The following is a 22,470-nucleotide window of genomic DNA, read 5'->3' on the forward strand; positions in this document are numbered from 1 at the left end:
GATGTTTATTCTATATAATTTGTATGACTCATTACCACCTTTTTATTCTTTTTAAACAGATGGCCTTGTGTTTCAGGTTTCAGCTCTCCAACAAGTTCATTTTAATGATTACTAAGACAGTGTGAGGTTATATCAATGTCTATAAGTGGTGACAGTGATGGTGATTTATATCCCATCTATTAAGCTTAAATATTAATATTCTTCTGCTGTTTCCTTAGAACTCCTCAGTGGAATGAATTGCAACCACCATTTAATGCAAATCACCCTCTGCTCCTCGCTGCAGATGCAGTACAGTATTATCAGTTCCTGCTTGCTGGCCGTAAGTAGTTCTCATTGTTTTTTTTCTTCCATGCAGTATTTTGAGATTTCATCTTAAAATGCTGACTTCTCATTCAACCATGCATATTTCTGCTGGTTCGTAGGTCATAGGCCATGAATAATCACACTGAGGCAAGTAAGATATTTAATACAAGGGTAAACCATAAGTATAGCACACACTAAGTATGCTTCTGACTGTTCATGTTTCCTGCGGCCCCTCCCCCTTGCAATTGAGGGGACTCTCTGGTGGACTTGAACGTTTATTTTTGAAAATGAGGCTACTAGAACAAGTCTCATAAAATTTGTTATCTATTTCTGACTTAAAACCCACACTTTTCATTGTGAGTACTTTATTATAGGTTTGTCTTTTGTAGAACTTTATGTGCAATAATGAAGTGATTATCACACCTCCATTGGGTTTTTGTTTGTTTGTTTACTTTCATAACTAATCTTTAACATTTGTGGAGATTAATTCAAGTTCTTTTTTTTCCCGTAATTAGGAAATGTATATTGAACTAGAAACAGCTTGTTTAGTAGGGGAGCCATGAAGAGACATTTTAATATTTATTACCTAGTTTACAGTTATAGAATTAAAAATTCTTTTCAACTTTGTAGAATTGATTGGTTCCTTAATTTATTTTTTTTTTTTTTTTTTTTTTTTAAAGGTTTATTTATTTATTTGTTTGTTAGGGACTTATTTATTTATACAAGCACTGAGTACAGTGAGAAGCGCGGGAGGGTGAGAGAATTCACCAGAGCCAGAGCGGGGAGCAGAGCAGGCAGAAGGACCAAGGTACACTGCTGAGGGGAGCAGCGGGCGGCAGGAGAGGTCTGCGCGCCATGTGGGACCCCTCCTCAGGTGATGCAGCCGGGGATCGAACCAGCGCTGCGAGGCTGCGGGCAGCTTCGCAACCCGGCGCTCAACTGCTGCGCCACCAGGGAGGCCCGGTTCCTTAATTTAAATCAATGGCTCTGAACCCTGTATAATCATAATCAAAGTTCATAAAATTTCTGAAAATCAACAATGATGTGCTGCTAGTGGATTTTAGTTTACCAGCCTGTATTATACAATATATATATATATATATATATAAAATATTTCTAAGACCATTTTATTTCATGCTTATAATGTTTTAAATATTATGCTGGAAATAGAGAAAATTTATTGATTTTGCTCTAAAAGTTATGAAACTCCAAAATCATAACAAATAGTTGGCAGTCTTACTCTTTAGATAATTGTATCACTGATTGTTCCAGCATGTATTTGTTGAGACTTCTATGTGTTAGGCACTTAAGATTTAAATGTGAATAGTGAGTTGCTTCCCTTCTCAATGAATTAATTCTCTAATTTGGAAGATGCATTTAATAAAAAAGTAAAATAAAATGAGACTGGTGCTTAAGTAGAGGGTTATATTTTGAACTATGAGGGCAGAGACTTAAGTTGGATTCACAGGGGGGTAATATGTTAGTGATTTTCTGGCTCAAGAGCAGAGTATATAATCTTTGATAGGTTCTAGGTTATCAAAGCATATGTTTGACTCTTATAGAAATTGAAAAAACAGGACATTTATATAATATCAAATTAAAATCATGATCATATTTCTCTTACCTCAAAAGGGATAAAAATAAGTAATTATTGAATTCACTATCGTTGACTCAGAAATAATATTGGTTTTCTTTGTTTTGTTATTTTGACAGGACTGTTCAATAGCCATACAGTCGCAACTCCCAAATATGTAATAAAAAGATATGGGCAAAGAACAAATGAAACTATCTCTGACAATTTTTTTTGTTTCTGTCAATTGAACCGATTCACAGCACTTGATTTTACAGCTCTAACTACCTTTGTCTAGTTGTCAGAACTCAGAAAAATTCCCCAGGTGCAGTCTATAAAACACCATCGTAGGTAGTATCAAACCAGCAAATGGTTTCAAGCTTTGGAATGACACTATGAGAACTATATTTTAGAAAGTTCATTCTGGCATTGTTGTAATAGGAGGTTCAGAGTTGCAGACTCTTAGTTATGCTGGAATAAGATAGGATGGCTTTACGTAAGGCTGTATTACAGAGAAAACAAGACAATCCTGTGACATATTGCAGAGTTGGAATGGAAAAGAATGAGGAACATCTGAAGGGAAGTAGTCATGTGATTTCTATGTAATATATTTCATGTTAGACCTTTTGAATTTTCCACATGGACTAGAATTGGGATCAGGTTGAAAGGAACAGGGTTCTATTCCAAAGTACCTCTCAGTAACTTGGTAAATATAAAATACCAATAATAATACTTTTTCTCATAAAGGCATTATTGTGATCAATGACATGATGCCAGTCCTTTTTAAAAACTATAAAACAGTATGCCCAATTAAACATTATTTTGTACCTTTGTTTCTTATCTTAGAAGGGTACATTTTCTAAATAATAGATTCAGTAAAATGACATTAGAATACCTTTTCTGAGTATGTGATTTTGACCATGTTTATATCTGTTTTCCAAAACAAATATAAATAATGTATTCTCTTATCTTGTGAGATGTTACTATAGCTATAGTTCTAACAGGCAAAAAATGTATAGTGAATAGACACAGAATTCTATATTAATTAGGAATTGCTTATTTACATTGAGGGAAGAGACATAGAAACAGCTTAGATTTTAAAATCACATTTTCTAACAAAGAAATGCTATCTGGTGGAAGGAGAAGACCTCTAATGTCACTGTCTTCTTTGGTTGTATTTGGACCTCTCAATCAAGTGAGGCCGACTTGTACAAACTCCGGAAAGTATAATAATAGTACACAAAGAATGATGTAAATAGAAATGGGAAAAAGATTTGTCTCAGGACAAGAGAGTAGGAGAGCAGGATGTTTAGCAAGGAATCCCTGTTGCCCCTCCAACCCTATAATCTCAATAAATGCACTGTAAGTCGATAAACAAATTTCTAAATATGTGGCAAAAGGGTGGCTGTTGGGGTGGGAAACCCGCCTGAAACTCTCAGACTTCTTACCTGACATTAAGATGCATGACGTTAAAAATTCCAAATTTTGTGTTTTTAACATTATTCACTAATCAGTTGGGGATTACTGGGAAACAAATGAGTGAAGCTTTATAATTGCCTCAATTTACTACCTTTAAAGGGTTTCTAGGCTGTATTTCAATGCAGAGCAAACCAATGGAAACAGAGGACTCTGAATTTAAAGGAACATGCTACGAGTCCAGTAGCATAAAGGAAGAGCAATTATCAGTAAACTACCATGAAATGTTCTAAATTAAATTTTATAAAATCACAGCCACACTTTTTCTTTTATATATTGTCTGTGGCCACTTTTAAACTAGAACCACAAGTTGAGTAATAGTGTAGCAATGACAAGGCCCATAGAATGCCAAATATTTACAATTGGCTACCTCCAGACCTAGAATTTGCTATGCAGGGGTAAGAGAGAATAGACATATGCAGAAGCAGAGCTCTGAAGATTTGCAGGCAGTCTTCCATAATTATTTAGCATATTATTTATGATCTGGGTGGGAAACTATAGTAAATCAAGGAATCATTCAGACAGTTTTAAATGACAATGTCTACAGATCAAAGGAAGTAGATAAGGGAAAGACCCAAATCAAAGTTTTAAATATGAAAACCCTGATGGAAAAGGTGCATTGGATAACATTGAAAATTGACTAGAAATTGTAAAAGGAAAAAAAAAAATCAATGAACTTGAAGATAAACAGATAGGAAATCTGATATAAAATATAAACCCACCGATTCCCAGACAGTAAAATAAAAAAATTCCAAGCTTAAGAAGCATTAAAAAAAAAATCATACTGAAGTACATCATAATCAAACTGTTCAAAATCACATAGAGAAAAATTCTAAAAGCAGCCAGAGGGTAAAACAAAGAAGTTATATACCAAGAAACAACAATAACAGTGATCCTCTGATTTCTTTTTAATAGCAAAAGGAAATAATTGTTGACTTAGAAAGCTATGCCCCCTCCCCAACTTTCCTTCAACATGAGCACAAAATTAAAAAATCCTAAAGACATGAAAAAGATTAAAGAATTCATCAACAACAGACTTGCTCTGCATGGATGTTAAAAGAAATACTTCAAATAGAGAAAAAATAACACCAGATGTAAAGGAATGAAGAACATTGAAAGTGATGAAAACATAATATATCTTTTTAAGATGCTTTAAAATATAATTCACATTTAAAATAAAAGCAGCTTCAGTAGTATTGGGGTATCAGATAGATGATAGATATATAGATAGATAGATGGAATGATAACAACAGCATGAGGCAAGTGGAATGGGAAATGAAAGCAGGCAAATGTAAGGTTTCTATAGTATATGAGAGTGGTATATCACTTGCAGCTAAATTGTTATAAGGTTAAGATATATATATGTATACATGCACATACATATATATAATTCAGTCATTAAAATAACAAAACAAATTTTTACATGTCATTTTGCCTTAGGAAGGAAAACACAATGGCAACAAAGAGGGCATAACCCCAATTATTAAGTAGTTAAAAGTGGTCTCAATATCCTGAAAGAAAGTCAGAGATTGTAAAATTCATTAAAAAAAATCAGCCCAATTATATGTTGTTTAGGAGAAACATACTTTAAACCTGTGTTGGACATTAAATCATACTAAGCAGAATATAACACCCAACAACAGATTTTCTTCCAGTCCCTAGAGCAAGTTTTAATAAATTTAAAGGGTTTCAAGTTTTACAAAATATGTTCTCTGACCACAGTCAAATTAAATAATAAATTAGTAACATCACTAGAAAATCCACAGATATTTGGAATCTAAATATCAAATTTCTAAATAATACATGGTTCATAGATGAAATCAAGGTAGAAATTAGAAGTTATTTGGAGCTGTGAATGTCAATGAAAACAGAACATATTTTAGAATACTGCTCAGCAAAAAATATAAATAAAGTATAGTGAAGCATAAATACATATAATAAGTTGGGTGAACCTCAAGGGCAAATGAAAAAAGTCATTCTCAAATGTTTGCCATATTACAAATCTTGACACCAAGAGCAAAAAAGATTCCTTTTATATAACATATTCAAAAATGATAAAATTGTATGGGCGGAAAGCAGGTTAGTGTTGCCAGGGCTCAGAGACAGAGTGGGAGAAAGGGTATTGAATATGACTGTGAAGGGTAGGTGGGTCTTTGTGGTAATAGAACAGTTCTGTGTCTTGATTGTAGTGACAGTTACAGAAATTTTCATGTGATAAAATTGAATAGAACTTCACGTGTGCACGCATGCACACATACACACCCACCCACACTCCTATAAAGATTCGCATACGTGAAACTGTATATGAAAAAGTGGTGTATCCTGTATACATTCTGTGGATTCTTCAAATGACAGTTTTCCAGTTTTTAAAAGTATACAAACATTTCCTATACTCCTTGCAACTTCTTATAATCTATAATTATTAAAAATTTTAATGAAAAGTGCTAAAGCTTATGGAGTAGCACTAAATGAATACTGAAGAAGAAATTTATGGACTAAATGCCTATGTCAGAATGAAAGTATTGAAATCAATGATCGTAGGTTCCACATTCAAAAACTTGAAAAAGCGGAACAAATTAGAGCAAAAGAAGGGAAATAATAACAGAGTAGACATGAGTGAGACAAAAAACATAAAAGCAATAGGAAAAGAATAGTAAAGAAGAAAAATACATTAAATTCATGTTGTAGTATGGTGGTTTTCTTCAGCTTGAGGTTTGTGAAATTCTTGGATCCGTGGGTTTGTAGTTTCATCAGTTTGAATAGTTTAACACAAATGTTTTTTTCCTGTCATGGCTCTTCTTTCCTTTTGTGACTCCCAATACATATATGTTGACCACTGGATATTTTCCCAGCTCACTGATTCTTTGTTAGTTTTCTAAATTCTCTTCCTTCTCTCTTTGATCTTACATAGTTTATTGTACTATATCTGTATCAGTTCTTTTGTTTTGTCTAACCTGTTAATTTTTTTTCTATAAATCCTTCACTTCAGATTTATTTTTCATTTCTTGAAGTTCCATTTTGCTTCAATTTTATGTCATTCATTTTCTTTCTCATTATATATGTGTTTGGTGTATGTACATTCATGTAATAAAAGTGTTGTATTAATTCTTTTCTCTTATTTATTAGGTTTTTCCTATTCATTGATTTTTCCGGCTTGATATGGATTACATTTTCCTGCTTCTTTATGTGGGGTTTGCCCCTTATTCCTAGAATGCAATCAAATTACTTAAAACAAATTTGTTTCTGTCCTGACTTTTAAGCTTTGTTATTTTTAAGCTTTAAGTTTGTTATGGAGGGTTTAGAAAAGCCTTTTGCTTAAGGCTGTTGGTTGTTTTAGGAGGTAATTTAAATCTAGTCTCTTATGTGGCCACTAATGAAAATATAATTATAATTATTTTTCAAACTTCACATACTTAAATTCAGTGTATTATCTTGATCTCAACCTGGTCAGTTTCTGCTGCTTTTACTTTTGCCTCATTACCATATAAATGATAATCATATGTATGAATGTCCATAAACATTGTGATAGTGCTATGCTAAAACCATGAATTAATTGGTTTAGCAGTCAATTCATAGAAGAAGTTAATTATTACTGCAGACCATTCCAGTGAGCATGAAAAAAAAACAGCTAAATTTCAGAAAAACTGAGATGGTTGCATGTATTAGATTTTGGATAGCATGAGTTAACTGACCAAAAATGAGAAGAAAAGTATGTCTGGCTTCAGCAATAGGTTATGCCATTTATTTAAACATGGTGAAATAAACATGAAGAATGTATGTAGGACAGAAATTATTGGTAAGTGTTATGTTGTATCTGTTTTGGCACAACAGTGTATACCCACATAATGTTTAGCAAGCTCTTGTAAATAACCTCAAAACTTTCATAGCTGTAAAGGGGACTGAGGTGATGGTGCATGGGTGCATTGGTGAAGGAAACTTTATGGGGACTACACCTGAGGGTGTGGGGGAAAGCAAATATTGTTTAAAAATGAATGATGATGTAAAAATTTTTTTTAAAAGATGAAAAAAAAGTCAAGCCAGAAGGAAAAAAGAAAAAAAAAAAACTTTCATAACTGTATTTACATATTAGAGATCCCTTCCCAGACTAATTTGGTAGGCAGGTCGTTCCTGAAACAAGTAATCTGCCCATGAAGTAATTTAATCCCAGAGTGAGTTTAGGGAAGAGGACATAAGGTTCCTTTATGATGCCCTAGACAGCATAACATGTAAGAAGGCATTATCGATCATTCCAAAGCTCCCACTGGAACCTAACTTTCAAGTGTTAGTGTTGTTTTGACAAAAATCTTAGTTTTTATTATACCAATGAGAACCAAGTGAATTCTGGGGTCCTTTCAAGTCAGTGTCCTGGCTATTGATATGTCTGTTTTTAAAAAGTGTATTGTCTTACTAATATCCTAGACTTCACTAGCCTTTTTATTTTAGATGCATATATAATGAAGGCAATAGCCCCTAAGCTGTTTGTATGATTTATCTTACATATCAAAATGTAAAAAATCAGAAACCAGTAGTATGAAGGTTAGATTTTAGAGATCTTGATTCCCAAAACTGCTGGGAAGAAACAAATCAAGTTTGTTTGTTCCTAAAACAGGCTACAATCATGAAAATAGATATAACAAATATTTTTCCCTATAATACAAATTCACACTTTAGAGTTTAGAATGAAGTGATTTGAGAATATTTTATTATTGTATAGTGTTTATTGGTTTTATAACAAAATGGTGATGTATATTGAACACATTGATACAAAAGTGAAAGAGAAATTGATCTTCTTTACCATGATCATTGTCAGTGCTCTGGAATAGCAGCAAATTTCTGCGCTGCTGTCTCTCCAGTGGCACATTTGATTTAGCCTAACATCCTGGATTGCATCGCTGTTGTGGTATGTACCAAGTATGATGGAGGTACTCAACAATATTTCCTTGCATTGTCCATAATAAATATTTGCCCAAGAGTGGGTAGGGTGGAAAGGGAAGAAAGAAATGTTTTTCTTTTGTAGAGGAAACTTGTAATGTAGGACTTATTTAAAGAGTATTTATAGTCCATTGTTGACCATTGGGTGTGTCCTGTAGCTCTATCTAGGTCTGAATATCTGAGATACTTAAGATACACTTCAAATTGAATACATTTAATAATTTCACTTTTTTTATACTTAAATTTATCAACTGACACATGCCTTTCTATAGAGAAATTATTTTAGTGAAAGAAATGTTGTTTTTCTTCAGGAGACTAAAAGATTGAGATGTTTTGACCCCGAAGTTAGCATTTATATATATGTATGTTCCAACTTGGGGAACATTGTGCAATTAAGTTCAGTGAAAATATGTTAAAGAGTTAAATGAAAATTACCATCAATAATCATAAACTTTATGAACGATGGATTGAAAAGTTTGGGGAAAATTATTCTTTTTCCTTCTGTCCCTTTATGTTTATGGGATAGAGACTACTTACTGATACCCATGGTATTACATGTGTTCACAGCCCCAGAATAGTTCATTGGGTTTTTGTAATTTATTGCTGAAAAGTTCCAACAACAGATAACAACCTAATTTCCACTCTCAAGTAAATCTTGTCATTTCACTCATTTGCTTCAGCATTTACCAACTGGTACAAAATGTTTTACATGTCAAATCACCTTCCTGTCACAATTGTTCTTCAAACTGAAACAAAAGGAAAGGTTTTATAAAGGGTTACTTTAGTTCAGAAATCGTAACTGATATTAGTACCTTGGTGTTTCTTCAGGTTGTTTTTTGACCTGCCTTTTTTTCAGGTACAGTTAAGAATAGCCTGTCTTTTCCACTAATACTGTCAAAATATATTAATGTGTTAGTATTATGTTTCAGTTTGGTCTGGACTATAATACCCTGTTATTCCATCAAACATTAGTCTAGATGTTGCTGTGAAAGTATTTTGTAGACTCATCATCTATAAGCACTTTAAGTAAAGAGTATCCTTGATAATCTGGGTGGGCCTGATCCAATTGGTTGCATGACCTCACAAGCTGGATTGAGGTTTCCTTGAGGAAGAAAAGAAATTTCACAGGTGGGCTGCATTTTTAGCTTCTGCCCAGGAGTTTCTACCTGTTCTTCCTGACAGCTTCTCTATGAATTTTGGGCTTACTTAGCTACCCCCCTAAACAGCATGAGCCAAGTCCTTGCAAGAAATCTCTTTATGTGTATCCTGCTGGTCCTGTTTCTCTCATGGAACCCTGACTATGAGACACTTTTGTATACATCAATAAGGATGATTTTTGAACATTGAAGAAAAACTACGGCCATGGAATTGGTGGCTTTTGATGGATTCAAGGAAAATAATCTGTTGGTCCTAAAGCCTCTAGTCCATGTGTACCACTCTTCTGATGTACTCTCTCCACCCTGAGTTTAAGATTCCTATATTCTGACATTGATATGTCTGAAGGTATGTTTTGTCAATAGAATAGGGTATAGAATGGAGAGTACAGGGATATCTGGTTGTTCTTTTTCTTTAAAAATAAGGAACGAAAATAGAATTGCCTGTATTTGCTTACCTGTGATAATGCACTGGGTTGATATTGGCAGGAGCTTGTGGTTTGATGTGCCATCGCTTCCATCAGTAAGGTTAATTGCTAACAAATGACTAAATGGGAATTTAGGCGGAATGCTAAAGCTGTCTGCTATGCCTGTGGTAACAGGAGTTCTGGCGCCATTTCAGGGTCACTATTTGTATCTGTCTATCAGAGTTAGAATACAGTTGTTTCTCTCAGTTCCAGTCTTCTCTATAGAATTTCTGTCAATTGTTTGACTCCATTAAGTGTATAGAGGAAATAAAAGCCTGAATGACCAATCCACCAGGGGCTATGGATAGACCCTTTCTTTGTCCACACTCAGAGTACTGCATTAGGTCTCATTATCCATTTATAATAAGTGACCTCTGCCCCCTGGGTCATTGAAAAATATTCAGTGTGCTTTTCTGACACATAGGGCACCTTTCTCAGCAGACACATGAAACAATGGGACGTCTGGTAGTCTGGAGGACTAGTGCACATTTCAGGTTTTTAAATATACAGCCTTGTGCCAAATCACTCTGGCCTGTTTATTCCTTCTTTGCTCCTTGCAGTGTTCATGAGTGGGCTGTGTGCAATTTGATGTCTAGAAGTATAAATGTTGTATTCCTTTCTCTCTTTGTTCTTTCACTTTTTTACTCAAAAAAAGTTTTCCTGTTGTTTTTCAGTTCTGTTTTTCGAAAGGATTTGACTTCATCTCTGCTTTTGCATTCCTTGATAAGAAAAATTTAGATTTAGATATAGTGAAAGGGGAGAACCATCATCTTTTTGGAAAAGTGTTTACCAGCCATTCCCAGGGTGATGCTAGAGCTTATCTGTTTAAAAGCAGTCTTGCTAGTACTCTGCTTGGCCAAAACTGGTAGTGATTACATCTACCACTGAAATGTTTGGGAAAGGATTTGACCCACTTGGATACTATAATTCATATTTCATCTGTGATGCAAATTTGGACCATCTACTTGAAAACTCAGCATATCTAGTGATTTTTTTTCCTCCATCACCTAGTATGCAGATAGACTTGAGAAGAGATAGAAACAGTGTAGTGGCTAGTATAAGAAAGATATTTGCAGAGTAAGAAAACTGCCATTTCTAGAGTATCAAATGGTGTAAACTCAAAGTCAACTTTCAAGCATTGTAGTCTTGACAACCAGTAACTAATTGCTGCCTTAGTACAATGCCTGTTTGTACTGATGGGAGTCAGACCTTTTGTTGGGAAAGGAAATATAAAATATCAAGAGCCACCTCTTTAGCAATTCACATAAAGAAACTTTGAGAATAGGAGGATATGTTTAGTAAAGTAAGTTTTAAGATTAAATTGTGTACATTTTATTAGTAGAACCCTGTTCCTCTTTGAAACTTATTTTGCATTTAGTGATATTTATTGAGTTGCTCTCTTTATTTCATATTTCTATAGGAAAGACACTGGTACTTATAGGAACTTAGTTTATAAGAATCAACTGCCACTCCAGCGGTCTTCATCCCTACTCAGTGACAATCTGTGGCTTGCTCAAAGATATTGGGAAACAGAGATTTAACCCCACAACAATCACCAACACAGATTTTTCTCTTCAAAGTAGTTGTGGAAAAGCATATAGTTGTCAGAACTCTCTGCTTGACAAGAATTAATATATTAACTGGATTATAGCACCATTTGACAAATTGCTTACTAAATACATCAAAATTGATTGGACAATTCTGTGTTTGAATTGACAAATGACTGCATTAGGAGAAGGAGGGAAATCCATTAATTATAGCCACTCTCAACCATAAGAAATATAATCATATAAACATGGATTTTGTCCAAACAAAAATCTTTATGATAGTGTTGCTAATATGTCTACCCACACCTCTTTACCATTAATAGAAGCCTGTGCTTTTAACCATTGTCTTTTATAAAATTATAAAAAAAAATTTCTGCTGTATAATATGTTTCAGGATTTCCTGACTACATGATAGTTTTTTATTTATTATTTCAGAAAAGATTGAGAATGACAGGAAAACTGTTATTCTGTCTCCCTGCTCAATTCTCATTTGTACCTCTACTTGTTCATCTTGTAGTTGTTTGTTTACATTAATTCCAAACCTTTACTTTCGCTTTGATGGTAGATCAGCTTTTATCATTACTGAATTTCTCCTTTTTAGGAAAAAGATTTTTTCTCATGATCTTTCTTAGTGAAGGTGACCAGCCCAGTGATCAAGGCGTAAGGGAGGTAGGAGAATGCCATAGCTGTCTCTCTACAGTTTGAATCTGTTCTCCTCATGTCATATGACAGGAGGCATTTGGCCTTGTGATTTTGTTGAACTTGTTGGAAAGACAAGAAACACTGAACTGCCTTTATACCATCAGTTTCTTGTCTTTTCTACTATGCTTTCTTTGTGTTTTATGAGCACACAAAGAGTTTCAGTAACTAACCTTATATGATGTCAAGTCTGGGTCAGAGCTGTGATTTATAAGCAGTGTTACGAGGGTGGTGGGTTTTTCCCTCTTGTGCACTCTGCTGCCTTCTAAGTCTCTTTTCCAGGTGCCAGTCGACCTTCCATGCTTATGTCATGCATACCTTTAAATATGAAACCAAACCAATATTTTCTAAAATGAAATATTCTGATTCCTCAGGGGTATTATAGTGAATATTAGGTTGTGACTCAAACTACTTTCTTTGTTTCTCTCAGTACATATAAAACTTCATTGAATGTCTATAACTTCCTTGTGAAGTGACCTCTGTTCAAAGCAAATTTTCTCCATTGTGTGATGGTTTTACTACTAGTAGCTCTGATCAGGATATATAGATATTTATTAAGAGGATGACATGATTATATGAAGTCTAAGAGGTATGGGAAAACAGAGTATATATGAGATATTGATATCTGAAGAGAAACATCTCTAGCTTCTTATGAGTATTTTAACTTAAATTGAACTTAGGTAAAGACTTGGTCTTTGGAATCTATAGTCCTAAAATCCATTTCTGCTGTTTGTTAGTTGGGTGATTGGGCAAATAACTGAGCCTTCCTGAGCTTTAGTTTTGCTTCCTTAAAGTATGTATTAATAATACCAATCATTCAGGATTGTTTTTATATTAATTGAGAATATTCATATATAAGGCTTCAAACATTATCTTGACTAGAAAAAAAAATTATGAAATAAGTCAGAAGGAACAAGGAAAATATCACATGGTTTCACTTATAGGTGGAACATAGTGAATCCAAAGTTCAGGACAAAGACTTAACTTGTAGAAAAACCATAGATCTGAGGCACACAGCGTGGAGGGTGGAAGAGAGGTATTAAGACAGAGGAGGGATGAATACAAGGGACTGTGATGATTGTTCATGGGTGCTATGATGGCAGGAGAATTATAGGAATTACACCTTAGGGGAGAAATCAAATATTGTACAGAAATGAACAGCAGTTTGGGGGTGGGGCGGGGAGAAATAGGTACAATAGTAAAACAAACGAACAAAAAACTTGTTATTGATAGAAATAGTATCTTGTTCTCCTTTTAGATTTTTCTTGCCTTTCTGAATACTATTAGGTGATACTACCAGCTAAAGAGGCTTTACTGTTAACAAATAGTAGAGAGAAAACATTTGCACTACATCGTGTCTTTTCTGTTCTTAAGTTGTCATCTGGACAACTATGGCTGTATCCTAATGTACATATTTTCAGAGTCATCGAAATTTTACTTAGCATTTCTAATATATTGACACAAATCAAATATTCCTTGTAGATCTATTTGCTTTGAGCATCTTTTTTTTTTTTTAATATTTATTTATTTATTTATACAAGCACTGGGTACAGTCAGAAACGCGGGAGGGTGAGAGAATTCACCAGAGCCAGAGTGGGGAGCAGAGCAGGCAGAGGGACCGAAGTACACTGCTGAGGGGAGCAGCGGGCGGCAGGAGAGGTCTGCGCGCCATGTGGGACCCTCCTCCAGGGGCCAGGGAGCAGCCGGGTATCGAACCGGCGCTGCAGAAGCTGCGGGCAGCTTCACAACCCAGCGCTCAACCGCTGAGCCATCAGGGAGGCCCTGCTTTGAGCATCTTGATTCCCTTAGTAATTTCTAAGGAGTGAAGTTTTTCTCAATGTGCAATGCATTCTGATAGACTTTGCTCTGGAGATTAAGACTCTCAACCTTAAGACTTTTGAAATGCCAGAAGAACATTTGATTTTCTGAGATTATCATTCTAATCACCGTTCTCTATGCCAGTGACCCTTTCATTTTTTATTGTATATTCTTAAAGTTTACAATACATATGTATTCAAGTAATATTTAATTAGATGATTTTCAAGAAAACTTTTAAAAAGCAGCTAGAGAGGAAGAAAGAAAATGAAGGCAGGTATACAGGAAAAATGAGAAAAGAAAATAAAGGGAAGGAGTCACTGTCTCAATTTGTTAAAGTCAGAAATAAGATGTTATAGAGCTATATTTATTGGCATGGATGATTCTCACACATATAGTGCTGGGTAAAAAAAATCATAAGTAGTCCCAAATACCTCACATACCTCAATCTAACCAATAAAAGAATCAAAATGTTTCTGTGTCAGCCTGCAGATGAAATGTCTACTTCATTATTTTCAAACACACCACAGTCTTTAAAGAATTTTTATTATAGAAATGTTGAAGTACAGTGAATAGTTTAACAAATCTACCAGTTCCCCAGTTTCAACAATTAAGTGTATCCCTCTTGTTTCTTCTGTTCCCTTAAAATGTATGGGGGTGGAAATATCATGAGAAAGTCACCCACTATTTTATCTTATTACCTGTGAATCCTTTAATATGGCTCTAATGATGAGGGTTTTGAAAACCATAATATTATATTACATATATGATGCAGTGGCACGTATTAAAGGCACTAGCTCTTTTTAGTATTTTGACTGACATTGTGGGCCACTTGAGGGGAGAGTAATAAGCCTTGGAAAAATGTTCTTTCGCATTTGAAAAGAGGAAAAATCTAATAGTACTGTGGGCTGGTATTCACTGTCTCACTCCTTGCCCTATCCTCTTGGTTCTGTGAATTTTCTCATTTATTCGGAGCTGAAATCGCGAACATTTAGTTTTCCCATTGCATGAAATACATCATGGATCCTTAATGAGTGATTGGAAAGATGTTAAATTATGTTCTTAAGTATAGGTTGAAAATGTTGATGTCTTCCAGGTCTAAAAGCTTTTAACTCTCCATGCCAAGAGAGCCTTGCCTCTTTTGCTTAGGCAGGAGAAAATTTGTATTTAATTCTTCCTGCTGCATAATGATCTGGACTTATATAGTATGTAACTAGATATTAAATAAGTGAAGCATGGGAGAAGCTGCATTAACTTTGCAAAAACATATTTTTGCCATTTTTACATTTACAAACAACTCCCTCCCTTTTATTTTTATCAGATTTTATTGTTGAAGCTTCACTAAGTACATTAGACTCTTTGCTCTTCAACTGTGCCATTGTAGGTGGGTTCACAAACAATAAGCTTGTAATCACTGGCTGGTTACTTCCTTTAACAGAGTGCTGCACTGACTTCTGAACACAATTTAATGACAAAAAACAGTCATTTCTTTTTTTTAATTTTTTAAAATTTTATTTTATATATTTTTTACATCATTTTTCATTTTTGCACAATGTATGCATTTTCATCTTGGTTATAGTCCCCATACTATTCCCACCCCCCCCCCCTTATTTTGACTCTAATCCCTCTCCCCCTGCCCCCATAGTGTGTCTCTGGTTATAATTGCTTGTTGATTTTGATTTTTACTTTATTATAATTAGTCTTTTTCCAGGTCCCTTATTTAGGTTTTCTAAATTCCTGCTCTGAGTGAGACCATCCGGCATTTCTCTTTTTCTTTCTGGCTTATTTCGCTGAGCATGATCCCTTCTAGGTCCATCCATGTTGCTGCAAATTGAATGAGTTTATCTTTTTTGTTTGCTGAGTAATATTCCATTGTGTATATGTACCACATCTTCTGGTGATTTCTTAACTTTAAGACATCAATATGTAATGGGTTCTGCATTTCCTGTACTCATCTTAGTCTCTCAGAGGATATTTTATTTCAGAGTTATTATAATAAAGAAAAAAATCAAAATAAACAAGCAACTATAAACCAGAGACACACCACCGGGATGAGGGAGGAGAGGAAAGATTAGGGTCAAAATAAGGGGGATGGGAATTGTATGGGGAATATAACCAAACAAAAATGCATACATTGTGCAAAAATGAAAAATGATGTAAGAATTATATAAAATTAAATTTAATTTAATTAAAAAAAGAAAATAGAGTGAAGAATTATTTCTGAAAGAGATCTATCCAATATATAAACTTAACTGTGAAAATATAGTTGTCACTATAGAATTAACACTAATGAAACTTCTAATATCCAACGCATTACCATTTCATTCAAGAAAAACATAATACTAGGTGTAGAACAGTTGCTAAAAGTTGGTCCTCTATTTAGCAATAGTGTTAATGACAAGTGAATATATACAGAGTGTGTGAGTGTGTATAAGCATGTTCACCCTCTTTTTTAAGCAAAATATCACTAAACTCAAGAAAACAAGGTAGGAAACTGATGATGCAGTGGGCAATAAGGTCATCTTTCATTTCATGAATTGGTTTCCATCATCCACTGATATGCATTTAATTTTTTAACTTCTTGTTAACTTCTTTTTCCTTTTTTCTTTTTTCTTTTTTCTTTTTTCTTTTAACTTCTTGTTTTCTTAACTTCTTGTATTAAGTGCACTACCCACTTCAATTATATTATGCTTATTCCACAACTCTGTATATACACATTTTAAATAGGAACATGGTATATACATGATTTAAAAGGTATACACGAGTTAGTGGAAAGTAAGTCACCTCCCTGCCATCCTTACCCTCCCCTAGGAGACAACTGCTATTACTAATGCTTTGTATTCCGCATTTCTATAAATGTGAGCATCATTGACAATAGTTTTGCTTTTAGACTTAATTTTTCTGGGTAGATTATATTACTTGTGGTAAGAGAAAGTTGCTACTGAGAAGTGTAAGCAAGATATTATACACTCATAATATTATCTTTTAAAATAGTGAGGGTGGCCTTTTCTAGCTATTTTGCTCTTATTTTAACACTTTTAAACTAGAGTAACATTAGAATTTGTGTTATCCTAATAGACATTGCATACATCTTTTCAGGTAAATAAACTCCACTTTCACCTTAATTTCAAATGTTTTAAAGAGACTGTTTCTATCTATTCAATGCTGTGACATATATATTGAGACAGCGTGAATCTCTATACTGCTTTTGTATGTTTTATTCCTTCTCTCTGTTTTATGATATTGAGGGTTATGTTGTTGAGAAGCGAAGCAAAAAAGAAAAAAAAAATTGTGCTCCCTTCCAGACTACCTCCAGGTATAATTTTTGTCCAGACATTAAATGTCAGATGACTACTATGGCAGCAGAAGTAATGAAGGAAAGCTTTTTGGTTTTTGTCTTCTGTGGACTATTATTTGATACTCTAAGGGTAGTGGGGAAAAGGCAGGACTGAGAGAAGATGCCCGAATGTTGTCAGTAGTCCAGCGAAATCTATTATCTCATAGGCAATGAAGATATGTCATTTTTCTAATTATATATTGCCGATGACTGTTCTTCTGGGAATGTAGAATAAAAGGAAAGTGAAATTGGAGAGGTACGATGACTGACTGTTAGAAAACTTTAATAATTAATTAGAGAACATCTATGGTACCACAGGGTCAGGGTGCAAGGAAGATCATTGATCCGTTTAATATATAACGTAGGTAAAGCTTGTTCCCCTTTATGTATAGTAACACTTCAGCTGATGTTGCACTGATACAAGAGACTGCGCCTATTAAGTAGAACAACTGGTAATATACGTGCTAAGTCCTTAGCTATCCTGTGTATGGGATTCAATGAATCCCTTTACATTTAAATTGAAACATTTAGAAATCATGCAGAAAACATATGTCTAGACTTCAGCTGAAATAGAGTCACAACTTTAATAAAATTTTTTGAAAAACTATTGCAAGAGTATATTTGCATGCTGTTTGGTAAGGTATGTTATTTGTGAACTGAGAGAATTCTCACTTTCTAAAAAGTTATTTTTTAAAAGTACAGGGTTTAAGATTTGCCAGGTTGATAATAGAAAGGCACAACTTGTTTAAGTTTGCAACTCTCTGATTTCAAGTATTTAGTTACATATATATATTTCCTCTTTTGTGAATTGTTCATTCATTGGAAAACCTTTACACCATTTTACTTTCAGATTGATTGTCTTTTGAGCCATTCTATTTTGTTTCTGTACTAAGAAACTACATCCCCAAGAAGAACTTATTCCTCAGATTGTGAGTGCTTTCTGATCAGAAACAGAGAGAGCCCTCCCTCTCTTATTATATGGCTGTTACATATAAATGCTGTTTTTAATAAGTACCAAAAAATATATTGAAGTTTGTCCTTGGATGAGAGTTTATCACTATTGGCCTTTGGGTGAACTTTGAGCCTGAGCTGTTTCATTCAAGGCAGCATGATGTCATTTAGCTCACAAATTTCTCTGTTGCCAGAAAAAGGAATGTTGTTTCCCTAAATAACCTAAAGCACTGAATAATGCAGGCAAAGCATTATTCACCTCTCAGGATGCCATGAAACCCTTCGGTATGGTAAGGGCTTTAATGTTTGTGGTGATGGTAAAGAGAAGGGTCAACAAAACGTTGTGTCTGCTCTTAAATATTGAAGTATTTAAGATGATGAAGTATTGAAGTATTGAAGAATACTTTATATCACTGCCCACATAAAACCCAGCTGCCAGTATGACCCAGCTCACACTCATTTCTTCAGTAAAAATCTTTGGATCCATCTTTGTTTTTCATATTAAAAGTTTTTAAGTTTCTTTCTATATTCACCATCTGTTACTTTTTCAGCAGAAACTAAAGCCACTAGCTGTGTCTGATAATGATCTGACCCATTTGGGTTGGTACTTCCCCCTCCCCCTTATTTGAGAAATAGGTTTGCCTATTTTCAATGGCATTGAGACACATTTCAGGGAGTAGAACAGCTTTTCAACATCTTCTAAAATTTGGAGCATGAGTTCACTAGCAGCAGAACCTGTAGTTGATTAGCTGTGTCCTCTGAAGCTTCCAGAGCTCCAGCTATAAGAATTTATTACTGGGAGTTCAAGAAGTGTAGGAGGGAATAGAATAAGAACAGAACCAATAGATTTTCCCTTTGTTTTTTTTTATAAAGAAATACTGCTTAATGTTCAGTATTATGCTTTGTGTTTATGTAAAAAGAATGCTTATAACTTGTGTGTGCTTAGTATTAATTTTTGTATGCATTGTCAAAATCTTTTTTCTTTCATTGCTTTAAGCGCAGATAGTGCTGGGAGCAAATAATTATACCTTTTATTTTTTTTCTATTGAAGGAACACCTAGTCTGTGTTTATTCCTATATATTTAAAACACCTCAAAACACAAGTAATAAACTTGCCCTGCTATAAGGCATATTCAAATACTTTATAAAAACTTATCTTCTGTTCTCTAACTGAAAGAGTGGACATTTTATACATGATTTAGTTTATTGAAATCTAGCTTTTTGAATATTTTACTTTTTGGATATTTTCGAAAGAGTTTGTTCTTGGGAATGAGAATATACTGATACACTTTGGGTGAAAACACCATGAAATATTAGAAGATTTAAATTTCATCAGAATTAGCAATAACTCATTAATAGACCTTGAATTAATCCTTCATACCCTAACCTATAATTATTAGTCTGTATTTTCTGAATAATTATCAGAGCTTGATTTTTAAAATTTATTTATTTACTGTTACATTTATTTATTTGCTTACATTGTTGTCAATTTTTGGGCAGTATTTGATTTCTTCCCTCAGGGGTAGCTCCAGTAGTTCTCTCACCTCGAGAGCACCTCTGATCCTTTCTGTCCTCCCTGTGCTCTTCCTTCCCCTGTTTGGACCCTTCTCCCTCCCAATTATTAACCTCTATTTATTCCATTAACCATTGTTAAAAAGGAGACTTCTGCATGTCACTTTAGATGTCTATTGATATATTATTTATACTTCTTTAGTTTAAGCATTATTGTACTAATACTTTGTACCTATACTTTAGCATTATCTAAAGCACTAGTTTTAACTTTGTCTAACTTATAAATAACTTACTTGTCAAGAGTAATTTGCAAAAATCTTATAGCCATTGGTCTGTATATCATATTGCAGAGATATCCAAAAATTCAAATCCAGGGTACTCATGCAAACTAGTTATGGATTTGAGAAATTATATTATAAATTGACATTTTCCATTTTGGGATATGAAAATTTCATTATGTGGGATTCAGACTTAGGAAAATTATCAATGAATCATTTAATCTTTCTGTGCATAATTTTACTTTATTTGTTCTACTGACTTGAAAGTTTTAGGGATTTATATAGATTAACAGGACAAATTTGCAGAGGTTGGTACTGAAGCAAATTTATTTTTGTTTGCTTTATATATGAACACACATTAAAATATAAAAATATATATCTGGAAACACATATATTGTAAGTCACCAAGTACACTCTAGTGATTCCTGCCCCACCCCCCCACCCCCGCTTTTGTCTTTTATTTACTCACTGGAAGCATGCTCTGCTTTCCTGAAAACACAGTACAAACAAAGCCTGGCTTATAGTTACCTCCTAATGATTTGCTCATCTTGCCCTTGCTTGTTGATCTCTACTTATCAATTGTCTGTATTTAGAGGCAGTACTTTTGAAGTTCTACTCTCTAAAGTAAATTGACAATATAGCCTTTTTAGTTAGATGGATAGGCTTGTTTTAAGTAACTTTCCTATAGGTAAGTATAGAACTTGGCAGAGATTTTTTACCTCAAAATTACATATAACTTTCCTCTCTCAGGCTCATTAGTTATCTAAGGACAGTTGGTAAATTTAAAAGATAGCCTTTAGATAGATGGTGTATGTATTTCAGTCAACTAAACACAGACTTGCAAGATATATTTATATATGTTAATGCAAAAACTTGATTTTTCTATAAATAATTGTTCCATGCTAACAAATATGGGGCAATCAATCAATTATAACCCCCTCCAAAGTTGCATCTAAATTCTTTAGGGCTTACAGAATAAAATAATGAGATGGGAGAGTTAGGGACAGTTTTATTCTCATTGTCCCTGCTGGGATGTTCCTATTTCCCTTCCCTGTGTAAGATAGGAATCATAACCAGATTGTCCAGTCTGGATCGATGGCATGGAAGCTTTGCTCTGATTTATCATACTTGTCTTTTATTCTTATCCCAGGATCGCGATTTTGAATTCTTATTTTCATTGTGTGTTGCTAGGTTATTGCTTGTCTAAGGTAGAAAGTATGGACTGTTCTTCCTATCTCAAACAGGGGAATTTTAAAACATAATGAAATGTAAGGGGGAGGATGGCTATTTATTTCATTTTGAAAAATATCCTATCAGACCTATATTTTGTTTTGCCTATCTTCTGAATGGTTCAAAACATTATTAATTAGAAGACTATATTTTATTGAAAATATATATGCAAACTGTTCTTACAATTCAGGATTTAGATATGTTGTTTGATTTTTATATGGTTATTTTACCATTTTCATTGGAAAGCAGATAATGACTGGGAGGATGAGGAGAGAGGCTTTCTTGCTTGTCATTAATTTTTTACTATGGAACGTACAAAATTAGAAAAAAAAAGTGTAAAGAGTCTCGATTGCCTGTCATCCAGTTTAAGCAATGATGAACTCATGACTAATCTTGTTTCATCTATAATATAATCATGCTTCTCATTCTAGTCCTAGTTACTGGGTTATTTTTAAATTTACCCTTGACATATTATGTAATATTATGTTATGTTATGTTATGTTATGTTATGTTATGTTATGTTATGTTATGTTATGTTATGTTATGTTATGTTATATCATACTATATCATGTGCAGCCATTATGGTGATATTATGTAGTACAGAATCCAACCCTCCTTTCTTTCAGTTAATACTTAAAGGCTGTTTATTCTGCAGTAGGTGCTTGCTTATGCTTACTATATAAAGAACTGAACTTAAATTTTTACTGATATTCACATTTGGACCAGCTAGTTATACAGAGTATAATTTCGTTTTCTTTTTTAAAATGTTCCAATATCTTTTCAACACATGATGCTACCTTTATTGTAAAAGACAAACAACAAACAATTTGCTGATTTCCCTCCCTGTACTATTTGTCCTCTCCCCACAAGGTAGGTGTTTTTGAGCATGTACTATTTAAAATCTTGTTCTAGGTTCTACTTCACTTCATCTTTGTCTGTATTTTTTTTTTAAGATTTATTTATTTATTTATTTATACAAGCACTGGGTACAGTCAGAAGCGCGGGAGGGTGAGAGAATTCACCAGAGCAAGATCAGGGAGCAGAATAGGCAGAAGGACCAAAGTACACTGCTGAGGGGAGCAGCGGGTACAGGAGAGGTCTGTCGCACCATGTGGGACCCTCGCCAGTGGCTGGGGATCGAACCGGTGCTGCAGAGGCTGCGGGCAGCTTCGCAGCCCAGTGCTCAACCGCTGTGCCAC

At 34.1% G+C, this 22,470-nt stretch overlaps 1 protein-coding gene across 1 annotated transcript in view; it reads left to right on the plus strand.

The window, feature by feature from the left end:
• BCAS3 (BCAS3 microtubule associated cell migration factor) overlaps window positions 1-22,470 on the plus strand; it is a 557,971-nt gene that overhangs the window by 290,995 nt on the left and 244,506 nt on the right. The window contains exon 21 of the mRNA XM_037494441.2: window positions 219-319. Coding sequence (XP_037350338.2) covers window positions 219-319 — 101 coding nt within the window. The remainder of the gene's footprint in view (window positions 1-218; window positions 320-22,470) is intronic.

The sequence above is a fragment of the Talpa occidentalis genome, unplaced genomic scaffold (genome assembly GCF_014898055.3).
Source record: "Talpa occidentalis isolate TD23 unplaced genomic scaffold, MPIMG_talOcc4v2.1 talOcc4.7, whole genome shotgun sequence".
In the NCBI taxonomy this organism is placed as follows: Eukaryota; Metazoa; Chordata; class Mammalia; order Eulipotyphla; family Talpidae; genus Talpa; species Talpa occidentalis.